Source organism: Solanum pennellii, chromosome 8 (genome assembly GCF_001406875.1).
Source record: "Solanum pennellii chromosome 8, SPENNV200".
In the NCBI taxonomy this organism is placed as follows: Eukaryota; Viridiplantae; Streptophyta; class Magnoliopsida; order Solanales; family Solanaceae; genus Solanum; species Solanum pennellii.
The window spans coordinates 61,331,970-61,353,069 of NC_028644.1; the positions used below are offsets into that span (position 1 = coordinate 61,331,970).

General features: G+C 36.9%; 1 protein-coding gene across 2 annotated transcripts in view; it reads right to left on the reverse strand.

Annotated features, from left to right (window-relative positions):
- LOC107028374 (protein DDB_G0276689) overlaps window positions 1–20,798 on the reverse strand; it is a 64,140-nt gene extending 43,342 nt beyond the window's left edge. Inside the window, exons 1-8 of one of the 2 annotated variants that reach the window (XM_015229410.2) lie at window positions 19,794–20,798; window positions 18,379–18,523; window positions 14,762–15,040; window positions 14,391–14,558; window positions 14,019–14,234; window positions 13,113–13,207; window positions 12,216–12,387; window positions 5,500–5,924 (exon numbers count right to left, since the gene is read on the reverse strand). In XM_015229410.2, the coding sequence (XP_015084896.1) occupies window positions 5,500–5,924; window positions 12,216–12,387; window positions 13,113–13,207; window positions 14,019–14,234; window positions 14,391–14,558; window positions 14,762–15,040; window positions 18,379–18,523; window positions 19,794–20,650 (2,357 nt within the window). In that variant the 5' untranslated portion in view covers window positions 20,651–20,798. Of the gene's footprint in view, window positions 1–5,499; window positions 5,925–12,215; window positions 12,388–13,112; window positions 13,208–14,018; window positions 14,235–14,390; window positions 14,559–14,761; window positions 15,041–18,353; window positions 18,524–19,793 lie in introns of those variants that run through there. The other variant, XM_015229411.2, reaches the window with a different exon arrangement.
- Between the last annotated feature and the right edge of the window lie 302 nt (window positions 20,799–21,100).

Sequence of the window (21,100 nt, forward strand, 5' to 3'; positions counted from 1 at the left end):
ACATAGACTTATTATCATTTGGGAATACACCTTTATATTGCAAGAATGTGGCTTTTTTTCTTGCAATAGTTGTATATTTATTTCATAGATGAAACTATCAAGTATCAATCTGGCAGTTTCACGTTTTTGCAAGACTGTGCAAGCAGGAATGTAAAATGGTCCCCTAGGTCGGGGGGCGTTCAACCTTATCTTCTTCGTTTTAATCCCAAATTTTTCACCCAAAAACCAGAGAAAATCAAAAATAAAACCCAGAGACTCTCCATGGATGTTGATGTTCTTAGCTCGTAAGCTTAACGAAAGTTTCTCTACGTAGTGATTTACCCCATCGATTATGTGGTGTATCCCTGTAGGTGTTGTGGCAGAAAGGTTTTAGCTGTGTATTGAGCGTATGGCAATGTTTCGAGTGTGTTTAGCTGGTAAGAACCATCTTTTAGCGGTTTACAGCTACCTTAGACCCAAGATAGTAATTTACGGTGGAAATTTGTACCAATTGTTGGATTGTCACAGTAATTCTTGTTCTTGTTTGTTGATTGAGCTTACCACTGTAGTAGTGTCGTGGTTGTGCGGGTAGAGATGAGCTTACAGCGTGGAATCATCAAAAAAAGGTATGTTGGGCTATTTCCTTCTTTCAACATGTTCCCTTAGAGATGTAGTGATTACATATGGGGCTAGAGCATTACCAATAAGGGTATATTTATTGGATTGTATCTGTCGAGCTTATAGGGGCCCTGGTAGGTTGTATCGTTTGTTTTTTGTACTTTTCAAGCTTATAGGGGCCTGGGTAGGTTATTGTTGATTATTTTTTGTATGGTAAAATTCGGGGGCAGGTCAGTTCACACAGATTATTTTTGACTCGCCTACCTGGTTACTTTCAGTATATTATGATACTTGTTGAATTATTTTGCTGTCTTTCATGCATGGTACTTTATTTCCTATTGACGCCCCGTTGATTTGGGGGAGCTGCATTCATGCATGTAGGTCTCGACAGACAGGTACACAGGTTTCCTAAGTAGCGTGGCTGAGTTCCAGCAGATTGGTCAGCTCCACTTTTCTAGAGTTGTTAGATCAAGAGGCTTGTTAGTCTTTTGTTATGTATAGCTAATGGGTAGGTCGGGGACCTGTCTAGGCTAAGTATATTACCCTTAGAGGGTTGCAGACTTGGGACTGTGCAGATGTGCGTTGTTGGCCATGTTGGCCTTGTTGTTTTGTCATTTTAGCACAGCGGCTTGTCGGCCTTGATCGTATATGTATATATGTGTTCAGGTTATATATTTCTAGATATCATGGTGGCCTCAAAAGCACGCATAGCATTAATTGATTATAGACAGCTTGGTGACTTTGATGGCATGCACAGTATTTAGTTTTTGTTCTATATAAATTGTTGGAATTCGCTGAGTTTACCACATGTTATGTTGACAGGGGGGCTTGTCGAGCGATGTCTTATTTTTAAGCCGAGATATACTTTTTTGTTATCTTGATTTTCTAGTTGGTATTACGCTGACAGCTTAGTTGTCCAGGAAGGATTGGCTCGAGGTCAAGAGTCCCACCAGGTACCAGCTGCGTCCCTGAGTTGGGGTGTAACATTTTATTTCCATTACTCTTGAATTTAAAATCAAAAGAAACTAATCTTTTTATTTTTGTTCCCATTTGAATCCTGGCCTTGTTATACACACTATCAGATTTCAACCTTCTAGCTTGTCTGCAGCTATAAATTGTAATGAAGTTCCAAACCACCTCTCGTGACCCAGGAAATCTGCCACTAACGTTTAGCTTAATTTGATCTAGCGCTGACAAAGGCACACTTAAGCCCTAAAGTGAAGCTCAAAATGTGTTGAGAGTTTCCCTTTTTAATGAATGTGTTTTTCGGTGTCATCATCAAGGTTCTAAAGCATACTTTCCTTGCCAATGAGCCTCTTCCGAAGAGGTCACACTAAACAGTTGATTTTTCACTTTATCATTAAAAAAAATCAATTTCTTTGTTCATATATTTGTCATTCATGCTTTATAATTATTTAGTTGTGTTTTGTTTTCTCGCTTTGCATTTTTCAATTAAAACCCATGATTTGCTTGTGCTAAGCGCTTAAGGTCCCAGTAGACCTCAGAGCTTTTATATGCTTTTTTGCTTTTGATAACACTGATTTGATCATATTTTGTGGAACCCAGACTTCTAGAATGGCTTGTTCACGCTCCATAAGAAGTGGCAATGCCTCTTCTTCTCCCAATTTTCTGCAGAGATAACTGAGTTTTGTTTGGCAAAATCAATCGACCTTACTTTAATTACCCTGCTCTTATCATCATGTCTCTACTACGGTTTCTGTCGCAACTATCTATGCCGAGTTACCCAATTTGGAACATCTACAATGGTTGACACTGCTTTTGCAAAACAGCTCATGTCTACTGCACTTTGGATCTTCACATGTGATGCAGTCTGAATTGGGAAGAGTTCGGAAATTTCGAAGGAAGTGTTGGATGAGTTGGCAGATTTAGTCATAATCTGCTCCACCATTGAGCTGGCAGATTTGATTATAATCTGATCCAAAAATAAAGTTGGCGGATTTGTGTAAATATAGGATTAGAACATATTACTCTAGGAAAATAGTTTAGATAAAATCCTTTGATTCAAGGATTTCCTAAGAATTAGGGATTGATTAGTTTAATTGGTCTTTACTTGTTCTCCTATAAATATTGTACAAATACTATGAATAAAGTATACTTTTGCAGTATCTAAACTTTCATGGTATCATAGCAGGCCCAGTCTCACCCGATGTTGGGCTCCCAAAATATCAAAATTGCCCACGCACCAGATGCTAAGCACTGGGCGTGAGGTGGGGTGTTAAAGAATGACAAAAATCCCACATCGGTAGTTAACGAGATGGGTGGACTCCATATAAGGCTTGGACAATCCTCCTCCCTTAGAGTTATAGCTTGTGTGGTGTGAGTTAGGCCTAAGACCTAATTTCACAGGAAGCATCGCTGAAATAAGCTGATGAATTTGATCCTTCTAAGTTCTTAAAAATCACATGGGCCGTTAAGTCAGACCCAAGTGAATCAATAAAAGATGACCCCAATCAGACTCATGGTACTGGCCAGCTTGTTGCCCTCATTTATAAGAACCCTATGCCCCTCGCGTGCCATTTCTCTAAACAGCCCTCCATATATTGAAGAAGTACACCCTACATGGTTCTTGTCAGTAGAATCCCTATAAACATGGGAATTATGTACTTCACAGAAGTAATCCCCTTTCGTCAACTGGAGATAGCTCGTGTTGGAAACTCATATGCATCGTCTTTTCCAGTGACACCCTCAACTAAATCTGGTGTGATTTCAAATCTTGGTTTGCTTTCTGGTCAAATTGGAATGTTGTAAGTGATTCCACTTAGAGTTATCGACAACTCCCTGGATCCCTCCGGAAGTTTCTTCCATCATTCAGAACCAGAATTCTCGCCCATTTTAAATGGTTTTTGAGTTCTGTTTTTTCTTATGTGCCCACCCAACCCCCACAAAATTCTCCAAAATGTAGAAAAAAAATTATGTGCAACAAATAGAGAGGGATTCTAACTGCTTTAATCCAAGTTTCCTTGACTGAAATGGAGGTCGAGGAGCTTCCCTCCATAGGGTTCCACCATTCTAGTTGAAGTCTGAGCTTTTTCCAGAACCATAGCCCTTGAAGAATTTTCTCAACCATGTATCTATTCAGGAATTCGAATTAAAACATCTCCATGCATCTCATAGATGTTCACCCCAAATACATCTTTCCAACTTGTTGATGACCATCTCTTTAAACCATAAGTCTGCCAGAATGGGTCTTTCATGTGCCTCTTCTCCAAACGCCCCACTAGACATCTTAACAGATATCAGGAAAGGAGCTATCCCCTCCTAGAGGGAAGGAGAGAGAAGGTCCTCAGAAAGAGTGTTTGAGAGCATTTTGTCAACAAAGGACTCTAAGGGTACTTCATGTATGCTTTAAATGATATAATTATTTAACATGTTTAAATTATTGAGTTTACATGGTTATATGAGATAGATGGTTTGTTTGTTCCTGATTTGGATCATGACAAAAAGCTAAGGCAATATGGTCTATGTATCACCGGGACGATGCAACCCTACACCGAAATGTTAATTCTACATCGGTCATCCGTTTATTCAATACCTGACATGCTAAGAATATGGGGTTTAGGAAGAATATGTTTTCGTGAGAAGAGGTGGTAGGCTTGATATGGATTCAGGTGCTTATCACCCATCTTAAAATCAAGTAGTTCAGTTCAGTTCAATTATACCTGACATAATTCCCTAGAGCATCAAAGGAATGAAGGCAAGTCATTGAAGTGACATTGAAACCAGGATTCCAAAGGTATGGCATAAATTAAAGGAAAAATTACGCAGCTAAGCAAACTTATACTATTTAATTACTTATCATAGCTATAGTTTGCTATAATTACCACTCGCGACTAACATTATACATTAATTACGTAGGCTGACTTCGAGTTTGTATAATTAGTATAATTCGTCAGGATATACAAATACATATGTATAATATACAATGGTTTAACCTATATACATAAACAATTCACCTCTCTCCCACTCTCTGCCCTCTCTCGCTCGCCTCTCTCCTCCCTCTCTCAATCTCACTTACCATATATACAAATGCATATGTATAATATACAATTATATACATATCTAATTTACCTCTTTCCCACTCTCTGCCCTCTCTCGCTCACCTATCTCCTCCCTCTCTCGATATCGCTCGCCCCTCTCGTCACTCTCCCAGTCTCGCTCACCTCTCTCCTCTCTCTCCCAATCTCTCTTGCCATATATACAAATACATATGTATAATATACAATTATGTAACCAATATTTGTCCCTCTCTCTCGCCTCTCTCCTCACTCTCCCAATCTCGCTTGCCTCCCTCCTCCATATAACATGCAGCTAAAAATTGTAATTATCAAACTATAGCTATGGAGAGTAATTAATTATTTTTAAGTGGCTATATGTGAAAGTTTCCCTAAATTAAAACATTTAACCATTACATGAAAGGAAAAACATTTAAGATTTAATACAATTCAGGCTCACAAAGAACTATAAATGCAACAAGAGAGAGAACTAGCCAGTAAAAAAGAGATACAGGTTGACTATGCAAATCAAAAAAGAGCAGTTTTCCACCATAAATACTTCTAGATATTACTAAAATTTCAGATAAACCCACTCTTTCATAGATATAAGATATTTTAGGCATTCCGATTATTCAAATTGATAAAGTAAGAGAAGGAATACAGTGAGGACAACTGGAACAGACATTTTTAAGGTTTTTGACTCAGTTGTCCAGAAAAAAGGACATTTCAAAATGTTATGCATCAAACTGGCAATGTAGTAAGAGAAGGAATACAGTAGGACCACTGGAACAGCCATTTTTTAAGGTTTTTGACTAAGTTGTCCAGAAAAAGGGACATTTCAAAATGATATGCATCAAATTGGCGATGTAGAAACACCAATAATACTTACAGGTTTAGTAGTTTTGATGGGGCCGCACGTAGAATAGTAAGAGCCTCCCTCCATCTCCACTGTCTTTCCGAGAATGGCAGAAGGCACTGTAAAATTGACAAACGCCATTCCCAGTCCTCAATAGATCTTTTCGCATTCATAATTCTCCATTCTATGGCTTCTTTAATACCAGCAGATACGTTTACTTTCCAATTATTATCCTTCTCTGAGTTCGAAGATGGTAGATACTGCCGTAAAATATTCAATAGTGGCCCTATTAACATTACAATGGTCTTGTTTTGTCCATCTTGAGCTGCATCCTCAAATTGTTGCTCCTTAGAGATATTGGATGACTCAGATGAGGTGCTTGATGAAGCACAAGGTGTCAAATTGAGAGAGAGACCATCCATATGCAGAAGAGAGATGATAATGTTCACCATCAATATCTGTGATTGCATGGAAAAACATCCCTTTGTTGTAAGTAATACAAGGACTGATTACAAGAAATGGAAGGGCAAGACAAATTGCTTAAGAAATCCTTCCTCAAAATTTAGAGAAAAAATCAAACCACAGCCCACAAAACTAAATTTCTGCTGTTGCAATAATATCACAATCATTCAGTGAAAGTAGTTTTCACTCCCACTTTCTCTCAAATGGAAGAAAGATATTACTAAGACCAGCTTTGTTACATTCTCCAAAATACTTCTTCCAAACTTATCAATCTACAGAATTAATAAATTAAGACGTAATTTATGTTAAAATCTTGTATCTATTCTAGAATCTTGTAGTTATAGTATAGGATCAATTACTTCATGTAATTATGTGTTTGTTGATTCTCGTCCCTATCTTAGAACATCTAAACTTAACTAGTTAAATCCAAATAGCTGGAGAAAATATAATCAAGCAGTGTTCTCTATTCTTTCTCTTGTTTCTCACATAGTATCAGAGCGTTTATGAAATTTTAGTCACTATGTATCTACAAGTGATGTCAGGAAGAAATCATCATGTTCTTACTTCATCAAAAAAAAAAAAAAGGAAGAAATCATCATGTTAATTTTCTGGCCACTGTTTAAGCCTGTTATTTCCTTAAGAGAGTGTTGCAGCACAACCAACAGCATAGATAGAAACGCGATACTCAGGCGAGTAGCCACATTGTCACATATGGGGGCAAAAAAGATTTCTTCCAATGAGATCTAATCATGCACCAACGTGTGAAAAGCCTCCCAGCAACTTTTCAGCAAGCTATTTTCTCCTCTGGGACTCACCTCCTCAATCCAAACCTATCCATCCATGTATCAATGCATACCAACCATTTCCTGACCAGGCAATTGCTGTCTGGCCAATCCTATCTTTTTTTACAGTTCTGCTATACTTCCAGCACTTGGGATCATTATAATACTCTGTAAACCGTCTCCTACTACTGATTTGAGGTTGCTTTTTAAAGATTTGAAATAATTGTTGAAGTTCCCTGGATACACCACAATGTCACACGAACCGAATGCTTTTGATTATAAAATCATAGCTTCCAGCAACCCGAACCATTCAATCCCCACAAAACCATTGATAGGTAGTATGAACTACTTATCTTGGTTTTTTTCAGTTCAATTATGGTAAAGGGGACAAAGCATTCTAGATCAATTAATTAAACAGGATGAGGATATTGATGAAAAAATTAGGAGAAAAGGGAAAAGACTGATACTCAGTTATGCCTGGTGTGGAAGTCTATTTGATTCAAAGTGCTACCTCTGCTCTGCTTTGTCCTTTCCAAACTTGTTTTTCAGTTTGGAGAAAGGAAAGGATCGTGGTTTATACACAAATGACATCTCTCACTTTTATAATCTGAATTCCCAACTAACCTTTTATTGTTGTTGAATAACCTTAGAAAAGTAGCAATTGATTATATGTATCTACCCATCTTGGACAGGTTCAGGCAGCTACTGAAGAGTTTAAGGAGTTGATGCCCACTACTACTGGTATTGACACCACTACTACAAGTATTAAACAATTGGAGCAATGTCAGAAGATGTTTTCAGTCTTGACACATATTAGGCTTGATCTTGATATAGTGTGTGACCAAGTTTTGGTGAGCCAAACTACTCCTACGATGGATGATCTTTTCTGGAAATCAGTAATGTTGTACTCCCAAGCATTAAGGACATGTTGGAGACCTCCAAAAGTTTCAGGACCAAAAAAAAAAAAGAAAAACAGAGAGTATTTACGGAGAACCTAACAAATCAACTAACTGTTCTACATCCTCTAGACTATTTTCTGTACACCAAAAATAAAAGTATACAATGCCATTCCACTTCACTTTCTGAACGGAATCAAACATATCCTCAAAACATCTACTGTTTCTTTCTTTCCACACTGTCCATCAAATACATGCTGAGACTATTCTCCACCACTTCTTCTGACTTTTTCATTCCCATATTCTAATCCAACAACTCAAAAGATCAGCAGTATGTTCCGCATTGTCCATCTGATTCCTGTTAAGCTCATGAACAAAGACCAAATCTGTGAAGTTACTTTACAATGTAGAAAAAGGTGACTACTGGTGTCTTCTGCCTCATTACATAGAAAACATTTGAACACAATTTGGAATCCCTTCTTTTTCAAGGATTCCTGAGTGAGACAAGCCTTCCTAGCCACCAACCAAGAGAAACATTTAACCTTAGAAGGTGCTACACTTTTCCAGATCTGCTCCCAAGGCCCTGTTTCACATCCTGATTGCTCCCTCACATTATCTTTATGAATTCTGTTCACTGAGAAGATCCCATCAGTAGCATTTTCCATCTGATAGTGTCAGGAATTGGACCTGTGCCTTTGAAGCTGCTGATTTTTTACAAGATTAGTGCCAACCTGTTCACTTACCAATCATGCAGATACCTTCTGAAGGTGATCTACCATCCTTGAATGGGCCAATTAACTGCCACTATAGCCTCAGGTTGACTGCAGAAAGAAAATAAATCTGGATAGGAAGTCATCATGTAGACGGTCCAATCAAACATCTTCCCAGAAAAATGATTCGACTACCATTCCCAACTTATAGCTAATATTAAAAGAAAATTTAGGCCAAAGATTCTTGATTGTCCTCCAAACTAAGACTTCATAGGTGTTGGTGACTATTTGTACACCAATGACTACTTTGCCCATATTTGTTTTGTATCACTTCCTTCTATAGTGCTTCTTCTTCCTCCACTTACCTCCATAACCACATCATCAATAAATAGTCATTCTGAACTTTCAAGTTCCTTAGTCCAAGTCCCCCTGAGATCTTGTTGAGCTGGACTATTTCCCATTTGACCAAGTGTAGCCCTTTGTCAAAATCCCTTCTCAATTTATCTAGCTTGTTCAGTCCTTCAGTAGGGATAGGAAATAAGGACATAATATAGGTTGGCAATGTATCTTACACAAAATTCATTAGTGTAAGTAAGCCCTCTAATGACAAATATTGTGTCTTCCATGTTGCTAACTTTTTCTGTCTTTTTAATTATCCCATCCCATATCATCAAGTCCCTTGTGTTTGTTACTCACAGCCATGCCCAAATAAACAGTTACAGTTGGTAGTTGGTATGTTCTGCACCCCAAATTTGGACATTCCCTGCATCTATTCTACTTCCTTAATAGTTAACAAAATGGTTTTCCTCAAAATCACATAAGCTTGAAATTGCTTCAAAAATAAAAAGGAATCATTCTAATGAGGCTGATCTGTTCTCTGCATATGTATCATCTGCATAGAAAAGATGGCACACCTTCTATGTTGCTCAACTTAAAACCTGTCAACTACCTATTCTGAATGGCTATCCTCGTCATGTTGTTAAAACCTTCCATAGCTATTATAAACAAAAAGGGTCAGAGAGGGTCACCCTGTCTGAGCAAAGAAAAAAACCACAGGTTCTCCATTTATCAAAATAGAGAATCTACCAGTTTTGACACCAAAAACAATCTATTTCAGCCACTCTCTCTAAAGCCCAAGCCCATCTGACTGGGGATGTTTTGGAGAAACTTCCTGTTGACATGATCATATGCCTTTTCTAAGTCAAGCTTATAGATTATGCCTGGATCATCTCCTCCTAGTCTAGAATTCACACATTCGCTAGCTACGAGAGCAACATCCATGATTTGTCTCTCCTTTATGAAAGTCATGATGTAATGTAACAGGATCCTCACATTACATCAAATTACCAAAGAAATAGAAAATGATTATCATTTTCCCAAAGAAAGATCATCTCATGAGACATTGTCACAAAGTTCATGAGGTCAATTAATCAGATTGTAGATATTTACTGAATTCCTTGCCGGTCTCAGAACATGTTAATATGTAGAAAACATGGTACATATGATTTGTATGAAACGGGGAATCTTAGTAGTTCATATGGTTGCCTACCTGAACTTTCACCTTGTTGGTGAAAATCTGATTCCCCGCCTTGTAATCCTCTACCCCATATCCCCTACCCCTAATATTTTTCAAAATGATTTGTATGAACCGACTTAAGGAGGAGTGTTAGAATGTTGTAAATATTCTAGAATCTTGAAATTATAAGATTCTTAAACTACACTTACTGTAATTATGTATCATTAATCTTGTTCCCTTCTTAAAACATGTTTTAGTTACTTACCCTAATAGCTTGAGAGAATTATCAAGCAGAGTTCTCTCTTGTTTCTCGTCTTTCTACCAATCCATACATGAACAAAAAATCAATGGCTGTCTCTATAACTTTGATGCAACATGATATGCTCCCTCCACTTAGCAAATTGCTTTTCTACCTCTGTATGACCTCATCCTCGCCCTAGTTTCAACATAAAAGCAACGAAAAGTAAATCAAACGCTTACTGAGTTGACATTCCTGATATTCTGCTTATATTCGTATTCTGCCACAACCTCAAGTAACTGATGTTAATTCAGCCCAAATGCAGACAAACCTGGTACATCTTAGCTGGAGAAAGATCAGGATCACAAATTGAAGAGTGTCATGGCCAAAAAGGAAGAAATAGGAGAGGGGGCAGCACTTCTGACTACAGATTCTTATGGGTCTTGCTCGGTGGTCCGGTAATGGGGAAGAAAAGGTAAATCTGTCACATTTTATTCCCAGCCTTCTCAACTAGAGAAATATCCAAATTAACTAGTCAATGATTCATGATAAATCTCCAAGAGCTAGAATGGCACAGTTCTACATGAAACCATTTTCTCCTCTCTTCCATATATAACCCACACCTATAGTGGATTCCCCTCATACATATTCTCCTCCTCCTAATGGTTGGATTGGTTAGGAAAAAAAGTTGATCAGGTAAAGTATTTCATTAGTAAGAACAAAGCCAACATGGTCATATACAAGTGGTATACCACAAAAGGAGAAACCTACAAAATATATTTTCGCCAAAAGACACCCAATCCTCTACACAAACAGGTTGGATTGGTCAAATATCTCCGGGAATGTCTAGTTTTTTTCAGAGTTCATAATATAGGAAGGCAGAGGAACGAGGATTTCACAGGTTTCTCTTTCTACTGTCAATTTATCCTCATTTCCAAGCATATAGACACTGTTCAGGATATTCACATCGTATTTTCTGCTCATTATTTCTCTATCTTCTTTTTAAAAAAAAAATGATAAGATACCTCTATATATCCACAAGTATACTACATCAAAGTGTAGTCTCCCTTCACAAAAGTTGTCACTTAACAGAATCCTAGTATTCCTAGTTACATCAGTCAATAGCATTAAAACATCTTCTGTGCTGTCTATGACTACTTGTTTGCACCAAAAATACTAAAAATCTAATCAGTCTGTCTTGATCTTCTGTATATTTTTTTTTTCTTCAAAACACCTCTGATTCCTCTCTTTCCATATAGTCCACCATATACATGTTGGGACCATTTTCCATCTCTCCTCCTTCAATGCATCGACATCTCTATTCCAGATTCATGGCACTTCTTTAATCCTCCCAGGTTTCACCCATATGATCTTCCTCTCTTATGGATGAAATCTGCCACAGCTGGCCTATCCATCTGCAGTGTAAGAAGAGGTGATTGACCGTCTCAACCTGTTTTTCACACAGGTAGCATCTAGAGCAGAGATTGAATTTCCTCTTGTTCAGGTTCTCATGAGTGAAGAATGCTTCTTTTGCCTACAGCCAGGTAAAACAGATTACCTTATACGGCACTTTGGTCTTCCAAATCATTCTCTATCTTTTGACAATCCAAGTCTCCTAAACCCTTCACTTTACTTCTATAAATTAAAACATCATACCTTCTTTGAATTAACTAAAACATTGACGTTCTGCCAAACAAAAGTATAAGAAACGACATCATATGGTTTGTGATTCAGATCAATTCAATTTAAATTACTCACTTAGAGGGGCTGTCCATTAATTGAGGGATGTTAGCCCACTCCCCAATTAACATCTGCAGACACACCTATTTGACATGCATGGCAACCTAATAGATACAGTAAGGAGTTAACCAGCATCCCAGATTGAACCATTTGAACATTCGAAAGCAGAACTACGCAAAAAATCAAAGACAAGCATTATAATCACATTTTTCTTTACTTTATCAGTGATAATGAAGTTTAAAAGTTCTCTACCAGCTTAGTGCCATGATCTTTGCAAACAAAGGTCATGTTTTTCATCATACTATAAATTCACTTACATTAATAACTAAATATGGGCTTGAAACAAAAGGACAGAAGACAAGGATAGAGAAAGAACTACATAAAAGAATTTCAGATAGCAGACACCTTGCGGAAAATGTTGTTGATGGCATCAAGATGGTTCTTCAAATCTTTCAGGTAGCACAAATTGATCTGGTCATTTCCTACTCCCTCCCCTAAATTCTTTTCCATCTCTCCAAGTGCAAGGACAGCAGATTCCAAAGCATAACGCATGTGCATGAGTTCAATGTCTTCCATCCTACAAAGCATACAAATGGAAAAAGAGGGAAAGTGTATGCAGTAAGTTAACCTACTTCATCCATACACATGTAAGCCTTAAAGAGTGTAATCCCATGCAAGGATCAAACATAGAATTTTGAATAATCACATTGTAACATTAAGGACATTAATATAAGCTCTATCTGCCAGAAGTAATGCATCAACAAGCACAGCAGCTAATAACATTGAAGGGCAGCCGATGCAGCATCCTGCGTTCACCCAGTGCGCACCCCAAGGGGTGTGTACTACAACAGTCTATCTTGACACAAGCATCAGTACATGATAACTTTATCTTACAAATCATGCTTGCCTGTCCAATATTCATCCGGATCCAAAGTATCTATATGCATGGCATAAATTGTTAAGAAAATAGATGTTGGACCTAACTCAACCCCAAGCTAGTTCATGAGGTGAGAATAGTCCAAGACCATATAAAGAGACAAAATCTCCATCTAACAACTAATGTGGGACAAGGACAAACTCAACACCCCTCGCACATCAAGGACTTCCAATTAGAGCGTGGACAACATAATGGGGGCCCAACATTGGGTAAACAAAGAATTGGATGAATTTAACTCTAATACCATGTTAAATTGTGCTAGTTAGAGAGAATATACTTTTATTTATTTAATTATTTCTTTCAACATAAACATCAAAATTGACCCCAAAGTCAACAAAACATTGCAAAAGAGTAAGTCCCCACACCTCCTCCAGGCAGATAGATTGGAAGTAATTGGCTGCATGCTGATCAATTCAATAGCATCTTGAAACTTAATGCTTGGAACCACATCAAATAATACCTAGAAGATGGCAAAATATTATGATCCAAAATATTATGTAACAAGAAACTGAACAATTAAATCAGCAATTACTATGTTGCAAGTAACTGTAAGAAAAATACCATTTTATGACATGAATATCAAATTCATAATAGAAGCAAAAAAGAGAGAGAGTGAGAGAGAGAAAGGATAAGGAAAGGTGGCAGCAGAGAGAAGAGAGAAGTAATCTTTGCAATCATTTACCAAAAATATACTTTGATAATCTTAAACTTAAATTTTCTGGCTCTGATTGGTTCAACTTATTTCTAATTTCCTGGTGAATATAGGCAGTTTGATGATCTTTTTAGGGAGGCATGTGAACATGTACCAATAAGCACTTCTTCACCTCATCTCTGGACAACCTTATATCCACTCAAATTTTAATGAATCTTCAGAATTTATGGATAATGTTATATCAAGAAGAGAGACAACACTTAACTTGATCCATGCACACAACCTGCAGATGGAACCTCAGCCTCAATGGCAGGCAAGTAATAAAGGCACTGAATAAATGCAAATGCACTTCAATGAAATGCTCAATCCAAATTTGTAAGTAAAAGCTACTTTTAAAAATAAAAAAAGCAAACTATATAGATTTAAACTGAACAAGGAGGGCACAAAATAACTGAACAGGTGGGACTTAAAACAAGTTGGTTCCCTTCAATTAATGTTAAAACTTTCCTTCTATAAAAGATACTTCTCTTCCAAAAAAAGACAAATCCAGAATCCTGTGAAACGCATCAGCAGATCAAACAATAAAAGTTCTATCGTGGAAGGACAGCACAGAGTTTACCCGCAAAGGACTCTGTACAGATAATCTTTCCAGCACAAAATTTTCAACAAAGGGATCCCAATGCGCATCTTCATTTTCTTGCTGCAAATACTCTTTACCGGACAACAGTAGCGACGACTTCAAACTCCATGACCTGCCAGAATTCACACATGCTACAAAAGAAGCAAGATCAAGCTGATAACAAAGGAGATCACAGAGATGTTCAACACAGGACACCTGCCAAAATAAAGGTTGTTTTAGTGAAAACATACAAACATATCCGCTCATGAAAGCACATAATGCAACTTGCAGAGAAAACATTAGAAAGGAAGTGGGAAAAGGAAAGAACAGCAGCCTGCTCCATTCTATCATAACAGAAGCACAGGAAACTACCTCATCTGATCTGTTCCCATAGTTTGGAGAGTCCTCCAAACGAAGAACTTGTGATTTACTTGTCCACAGAAGCTGCATTAATTTCCTTCTTAAATCCGTTTTACCAGACAAAAGATCCCAACCAAGGACGGCTAGAAGAGGTTGGAGCCGGGGAAACAGCAAAAGAATCTAAATAGAAAAAAGAATTAAGAGTTTTTATTAGCAAAAAGTAAGAAGTGAGTTAATATCAAAATGAGCCATTATTTTTTCTTTTTCTTTTTCTTTTTTTTAGTAGTATAAGAATGTGCCATTGCTATGCTGAAACCAAAAGAAAGCAGGTTTATATCTGGGCTTTCTGAATATAAAGTCAAAAGGTTAACTGTGAACAGTACATTGCTAGCCTCATGCAGTTCCTGTTTTCTCACGGCAGACAGGGCAGCGTCCATGACACATTCCAATAAATGCACGCCATGAACACGAGCATACTGGTACATTTCTCTCATGCAAGAAGTAATAACAGTCTCCAGCAATGAATTTGTGCTGTTTAAAGTTGTCTCAGAATTCAGCTCTTGGATAAAATTTTGGAGATGCTGAAGAGGTAGAGGAATCTGATCACTTTCAGAACCTTTGACACTCTCAATTTCTTCCAAGAGCATTTCATCATGAATTACCTGTAAATACTCAAGAAGTTAACATTCATTTCCACTTATTAAGGGCGAATTATTAGGTATTTTTAAAAATAAGTATGTGGGTTGTGCCCCTAGAACTTTGGTCCAGTGGTAAGGGCATAGGAAATGATGTGTCAGTTAGCCGCATATCACGTGTTTGAACCTGTCACACATAAAACCCTAGTATTGAAATGGAGAAGGGCAGTCGAGACATTATCCATCGAGTTCCAAACTGTGTGCCACACTAGGGAATTTATGGGTTATCGAAAAGAACATGTGGGTTGTCTGCCCTAAGCTAAGCTTTGATTTAGACCTTCACTCAGAGCTAGGCGAAATCATACAAAAAATATACTGGTCGGTAATTTGTTCTTGTAGACAGCAGTTTCTAACTCAGTATTTTTAAAGTGAAAAATGCAAAATATGATGAAAAGCGTCACAGGGTTAAAGCAAAAGGAAGCACAAGCTTCTTTATAAAAAAGTTAATTTTATGGATAGCATAAAAGATACTATAAATATAGGAATTTAGTATCACAACACCGAACATAATTAAAGCTACTGTAATAATAATGATATTCATCTAAGCAAAATTAACATTTAACACCAACAAGGACCCAAAAAAGCTAACTTGATTCGAAGAATTAATTTTCAATTTTAAAGTGGGAAAAATTACTTGGATGGGTGGGTACCTTTTAATAAATAATTTCTGATTTAGCGATAGTTTTTATTCATTACCATTTATAGCGGTGAGAAGTATAGGAGAAAATATTACTCCCACCATTTCACAAAGAATGACCTAGTTTGACTTGGCACGGAGTTTAAGAGTATAAAGAAGACTTTTGTATCTTGTGGTCCTAAATTAAAGTTAGATGAAATGTACAAAATTGTCCTTTGATCTTGTGGCCTTAAACATGCCACGTGGAAAGCAGAATTCAAAATGTTACCAAAAAAAGAAAGAGATCATTCTTTTTGAAACAAGACTAAAAAGGAAAGGAGGTCATTCTTTTTTAAACGGAGGGAGTATTGAATTGTTGTTTTTAAAGTATTAGATACCTTTTCCAACTAGGACACTACAATACAATCTTTTTCTAAGTAGGATACTATATACTACTCTTATTACTATTACTATTCCAAGTAGGATTGTATATACCTATTACTATCCGAACACTCTCCTCGAGCTAGTGCATACAGATCATAGCTTACAGATCATAGCTTGTTACAAATGTAATTAATACAAGGACCAATGAGGAGCTTGGTGAGATATCACAAGTTGATCACTCGACTTCACAAAATTGACTGTCACTCTCCGTGTGCTTAGTCTTCCCATGAAATACTGGATTTGGTGCATAATATCAGTCAATCTCATGAAATACTAAATTCAAGACTGCCCATTCATACCAGGTAGTCACTTGATTTGATTAATGTAAATAAGAGGTTATCCACATTTTGCATGAACTTCTGCACATAAATCACTAGCTAACATATGTAATCATCCTCTTCCTCAAGTATCCATTACTCAAATCGGCCTCACTGCTGTTAACCAAGCAAAGAAGAACATCTTTCTAGGCACCAAGGAATCCACACCAATACATCCAGGAACCCCATGGCCACCTGCCACCTCCCTCGCCAAAAGTTTGTGGTAATTAGGAAAAATTACACCTGAAGTGAGAGTTGGAGTCCTAGGAGACCTGGTAAGAAGGAAGCTTTGTGGGAAAAGATTATCGTAGACAGGGATGGAGTTCAAAAAGCAGTTGAGGGCCAGCCAGATTACTTTGTCATTTTTAATATCCCTCTTAGGTAGTATAACAGAAGTGCAGGAAGGAATTTTTCAGGATGTTTAGAAGTAATGCAGGAAATGGTGCAAGAATCTAAAACTGAAACTAAAGTAAGTGATAGTTCTATAATCAATTTTTAAAAACAGAGCCTTCTAAGCTTCACTTCCAATATTTCTGGCCAACAGACAGAACATTCTCTCAGCTGATTATGAGTTGTACATTTTGCAATTGATGGTACATTGTCCTTTTTTGTAACTCTTTCTGTTTGTAAGTAGAAACAATCACATTTTCTCATGAATATATATCATACCCTCTTCCCAAATCTAAGAGAAAATAATTATCCTTCTAAGACATCGCAAGGCGTCTAAATTACTCTTGTCAGCCCAATGAAAAAGCATTAGAAGTAAAACTTTTAAAAAGTATTGTAGTTGACCTTGTGAATTTGTTAAAGATAATGATTTCAAGTGAAAAGATGGTCAAACGGGTAGTTGATAAGATGCCAAATCAAATTTTAAACAACCTAAATAGTACTCCCTCCATTTCAAAAAGGATCGCCTAGTTTGACTTGGAACGGAGTTTAAGAAAAGAAAGAAGATTTTTTAATTTTGTGGTTCCAAATTAAAGTTATGTCAAATGTACCAAAATGCCCTTTAATCTTATGGTCTTAAACATGTCTCGTGGAAAGTGAAAGTTAAAGTGTTGCCAAAAAAGGAAAGTGGTCATTCTTTCTGAAATAGACTAAAAAGGAAAGAGGGACATTTTTTTTGAAACGGAGGGAATAGTTAGTTTATATTGGATCAAAATGGTAGAAAGTAAAAAAACAAATTCATTAAAGGAAAGATGTCAATTTTTTTGGGACACAAACTAAAACGGTTACAAGGTCAACCTTTTTTAGAAAAAGAGTAATCAGAGTGATGCTAACTTTGTGTAAAGAATTACCTCTTAAAAAGGATTTTAAACATAACCAAGCATTTAGTAGACCTAATTAGAGCAATGAAAGAGGAAAAAATAGCAACGCAAAGATTCTTGTTTTATGACAGTGGTGTTTGGGCCTGCTTTCGTGCGCATCAACTTATCCACCAGTTATATCTATATCCCACGACAAAAGGTATTGGCTAAATATTTTTTTAAGACAAAGGAAACCCGCAGCCGCTACTCTTTGGGTGTGCACAGGGTAAAACCTCCGCTCCAATGCAATAGCTCACAAACCACATAGGAGAGAAAACCCGCACCGACCCGGTAGGGCAAACAAGGTATTGGCTAAATATGTTCACCAAAGTTTTGAATCGAAAAAAATAATACCTAATGTGTTTTGTCTTTTGCTAAAATTTGAACCCTAGTTTCACATGGTCGGTTCCTACTTCATTGACCAGTATGCAACACCTTTGGGTGCAACCAAGCAAACATTTAAAAAGGAAGCACTTTACTAAGCATCTATTAAAAGCAAACAGCATTAAAGTAATCATATAATTTCAGATATTGTGGGCTGCAAAAGCTTATTTTTTGACAATGCCATAAAAAACAACATTCAGCATGGAGCGTACTTTTGGCAAGAATTATCATCACCACCTGTATCATCTTAACAAGAGGAGTACAACGAGATGAAAGTGCTTCCCCATAAACTGACAAGAATTTGCTTCGCATCTCACGCCTGGCATCTCCATTATCATCCTTTCCAGGTAACACCCTTCTGAGTAGATCTTTTGAGACCACACTACATAAAACAGAAACAAGAATATAATAATGAAACAGAGGCAAGAATGGCCAAGGAAAATAAATTGAACACAAAAAGTAACAAGCACGTCAAACACTACCCATTCAGTCATAATGAAAAGGTGGTTAAAAAAATACTTTTTCCAATTCCTCCATCCACATGATGGCAGAAACACAATATACGTTTCTTTTCTTTTTTTCTTCTAGTACAAGATAAGCAGGTTGACCATCCATCAAAACAAAAACATGTTGATCTGCATTAGCGGAGGACAGAATGAATAATATTCGAGAAAAAACATATGGTCATGTTCATTAACCAAATCTATATTGCCTGCTCAATCTTAAAATTCAGTGGCATGGCAGATAACACTAGAAGAACAGTAGTTCTAATAAAAATGGAACTCTTCATCTCAGACGTGTGCTTTATCCAGAAGCAGTATTTATAAAAGCATTCTTAGCAATGAAGTAAATCTTGATAAAACTAATATGTTGATGTACTACTGTCTTTTAATAAGGTAAATAGCTTCGTCAAGCATATCTAAGTCCACCTCTCAATGTTCGTAAGTATGACTCCCTTATTCTTATTTTATTAACTAGCTTTCTACTTCAGACCAATCCAAGGATACCTTTTTTATCCAACGAAATTGAAATTGTGTTCTCCTCAACATTGTCGATTAATATAAAGAGTACAACCCCGTAATAATTTTAAACTCAATGTGATTATCTTTTTTTTCACAACAATGATGTGCAGCCCAGCCTGCGCACATCTTGACCATTTCACCAACTAAGGCTTAGGGCCTTAGGCAGAAGAGAAGAAATCACCTAGAGTTTGTCACCTCTGTTAGGATTCTGAACCCTGAACTTCCACAGTTTTCATGCCATTTTTTGACATCTTTTTGGTTTAGAATATGTAAAGAGTTACAAGGTAGAATTATTTTAAGCTCTTATCCGTTAAATATCAAAGTATTAATCCATTCAACAATTTAATTCCTAGATCTTCGTGAAAGTCAGCCAAGATCAATCGAAATGGTTCCAAGATAGTAACAACTTCGGGGAAATACCTTTTAATTTGCTTCACATTTTAATGCAAAATAATTTTCAACAGCGCACTAGGTATTTCATATTTCAGCAATCATAAAACGATGAACTTACAAACCTCAAGTACTAGTCACTTAGCAATTTACTTACAAGGTAATAATAATATTGAGCAAACTTAAAGAATTAAAGCAAGAATCTTGTCAATAACTATGTAAAACCATGATTCTGCATACCGATACTCCTCCTCGGTGATACCATAATTCAAATGTAGAAATCGAATATGTGAAACAGCTCCATCCACATCATTATCCATCAGGCATTCCCTCATAGCATCCAAATGTGCAGTTTGAATGCATTTTTGCAGCGATTTAAGCCCCTTATCCTCAACCTCCTTATGTTTTACTACTGTCCTGACTGTAATCGCCCTATCGGAATCCTCATTTTCAATCCAACCAACTTGTTTCTCTATATTTAGTGACAAAACATCAAAGATATCTGCATTTTCAAGAAACACTCTCCTCAAACACATCATTTCCTCTTCCTCCACTACAATATCTCCCCCAGTATCTATGACATCATCCATTTCAATCAAATCCGGCCTCAAGCGCCTCAAACCCATATCAGAAATTTTCACTAAAACCCTCAAACATTCACCTAAACCCTTCAAATCCTCATTAATGCCCGAAACATGTCCATTTAATTCAACATCATCGACAGCTTCTGCACCCAATTCCGAACTCGAAATGCTTTCCGAAACCCTTGAAATCACATTTTGTAAGATCAAACAGAACTCAGCCCTCAATTTAAGAGCAGCAGCATCGAACGACCAAAGCTGGGAAGTGGGTTCGTTAAATTGGAGAAGTTCAAGGGTACATAGGAAAGTGAGAAGTGCAGGAGACGGGCAAGACTGAGACCAGATAATCGAATCGAACCTTCCTCCATTTGCAACAATTGTCTGAAGAATGACTCGAGAAAGTTCAGGATTTCGAACACGAAGACTGCGTATAGTGGCTCGAAATGGCTCAAACTGAGCTAAAAAAAGATGGTTCGCGCTGACTTTACACAGCAGCTCTGTGTCTTTGTCTTCCATTGTTACTTTACAACTAGCTATGGCGATTCATGTGAGTGAGATATGCGAATTGAGGTAGAGAGACTAGGGTTTTTGAGATGGATTTTTCTTCTGGGGATTTTTCATGGATCGGTTACAACGGTTGAAACAACAGGGGAAATGTTGACAAGAAAAACAGAAAGGGATTTATATAGATGCTCGTAAATTTTTGCTGGGAATTAACGCCGTCGTTTAAATTGTTTGTGCTCCCTCCGTTTTATTTTTATGTGTCATTTTTCGGATTTTAAAATTCAAATAAGTTTATATTTGATCGTAAATTTTTCGTAAATATTTTGAATTAACAATTATTGTGACTTATACGTACATTAAAATATATAAATTTTAATATTATTTGTTTGTATTCATGAAGATATAAATCCTGAGTTTTTTTAAGAAAAATATCTAATTTATTCTCTTTAGACCTCTATATGA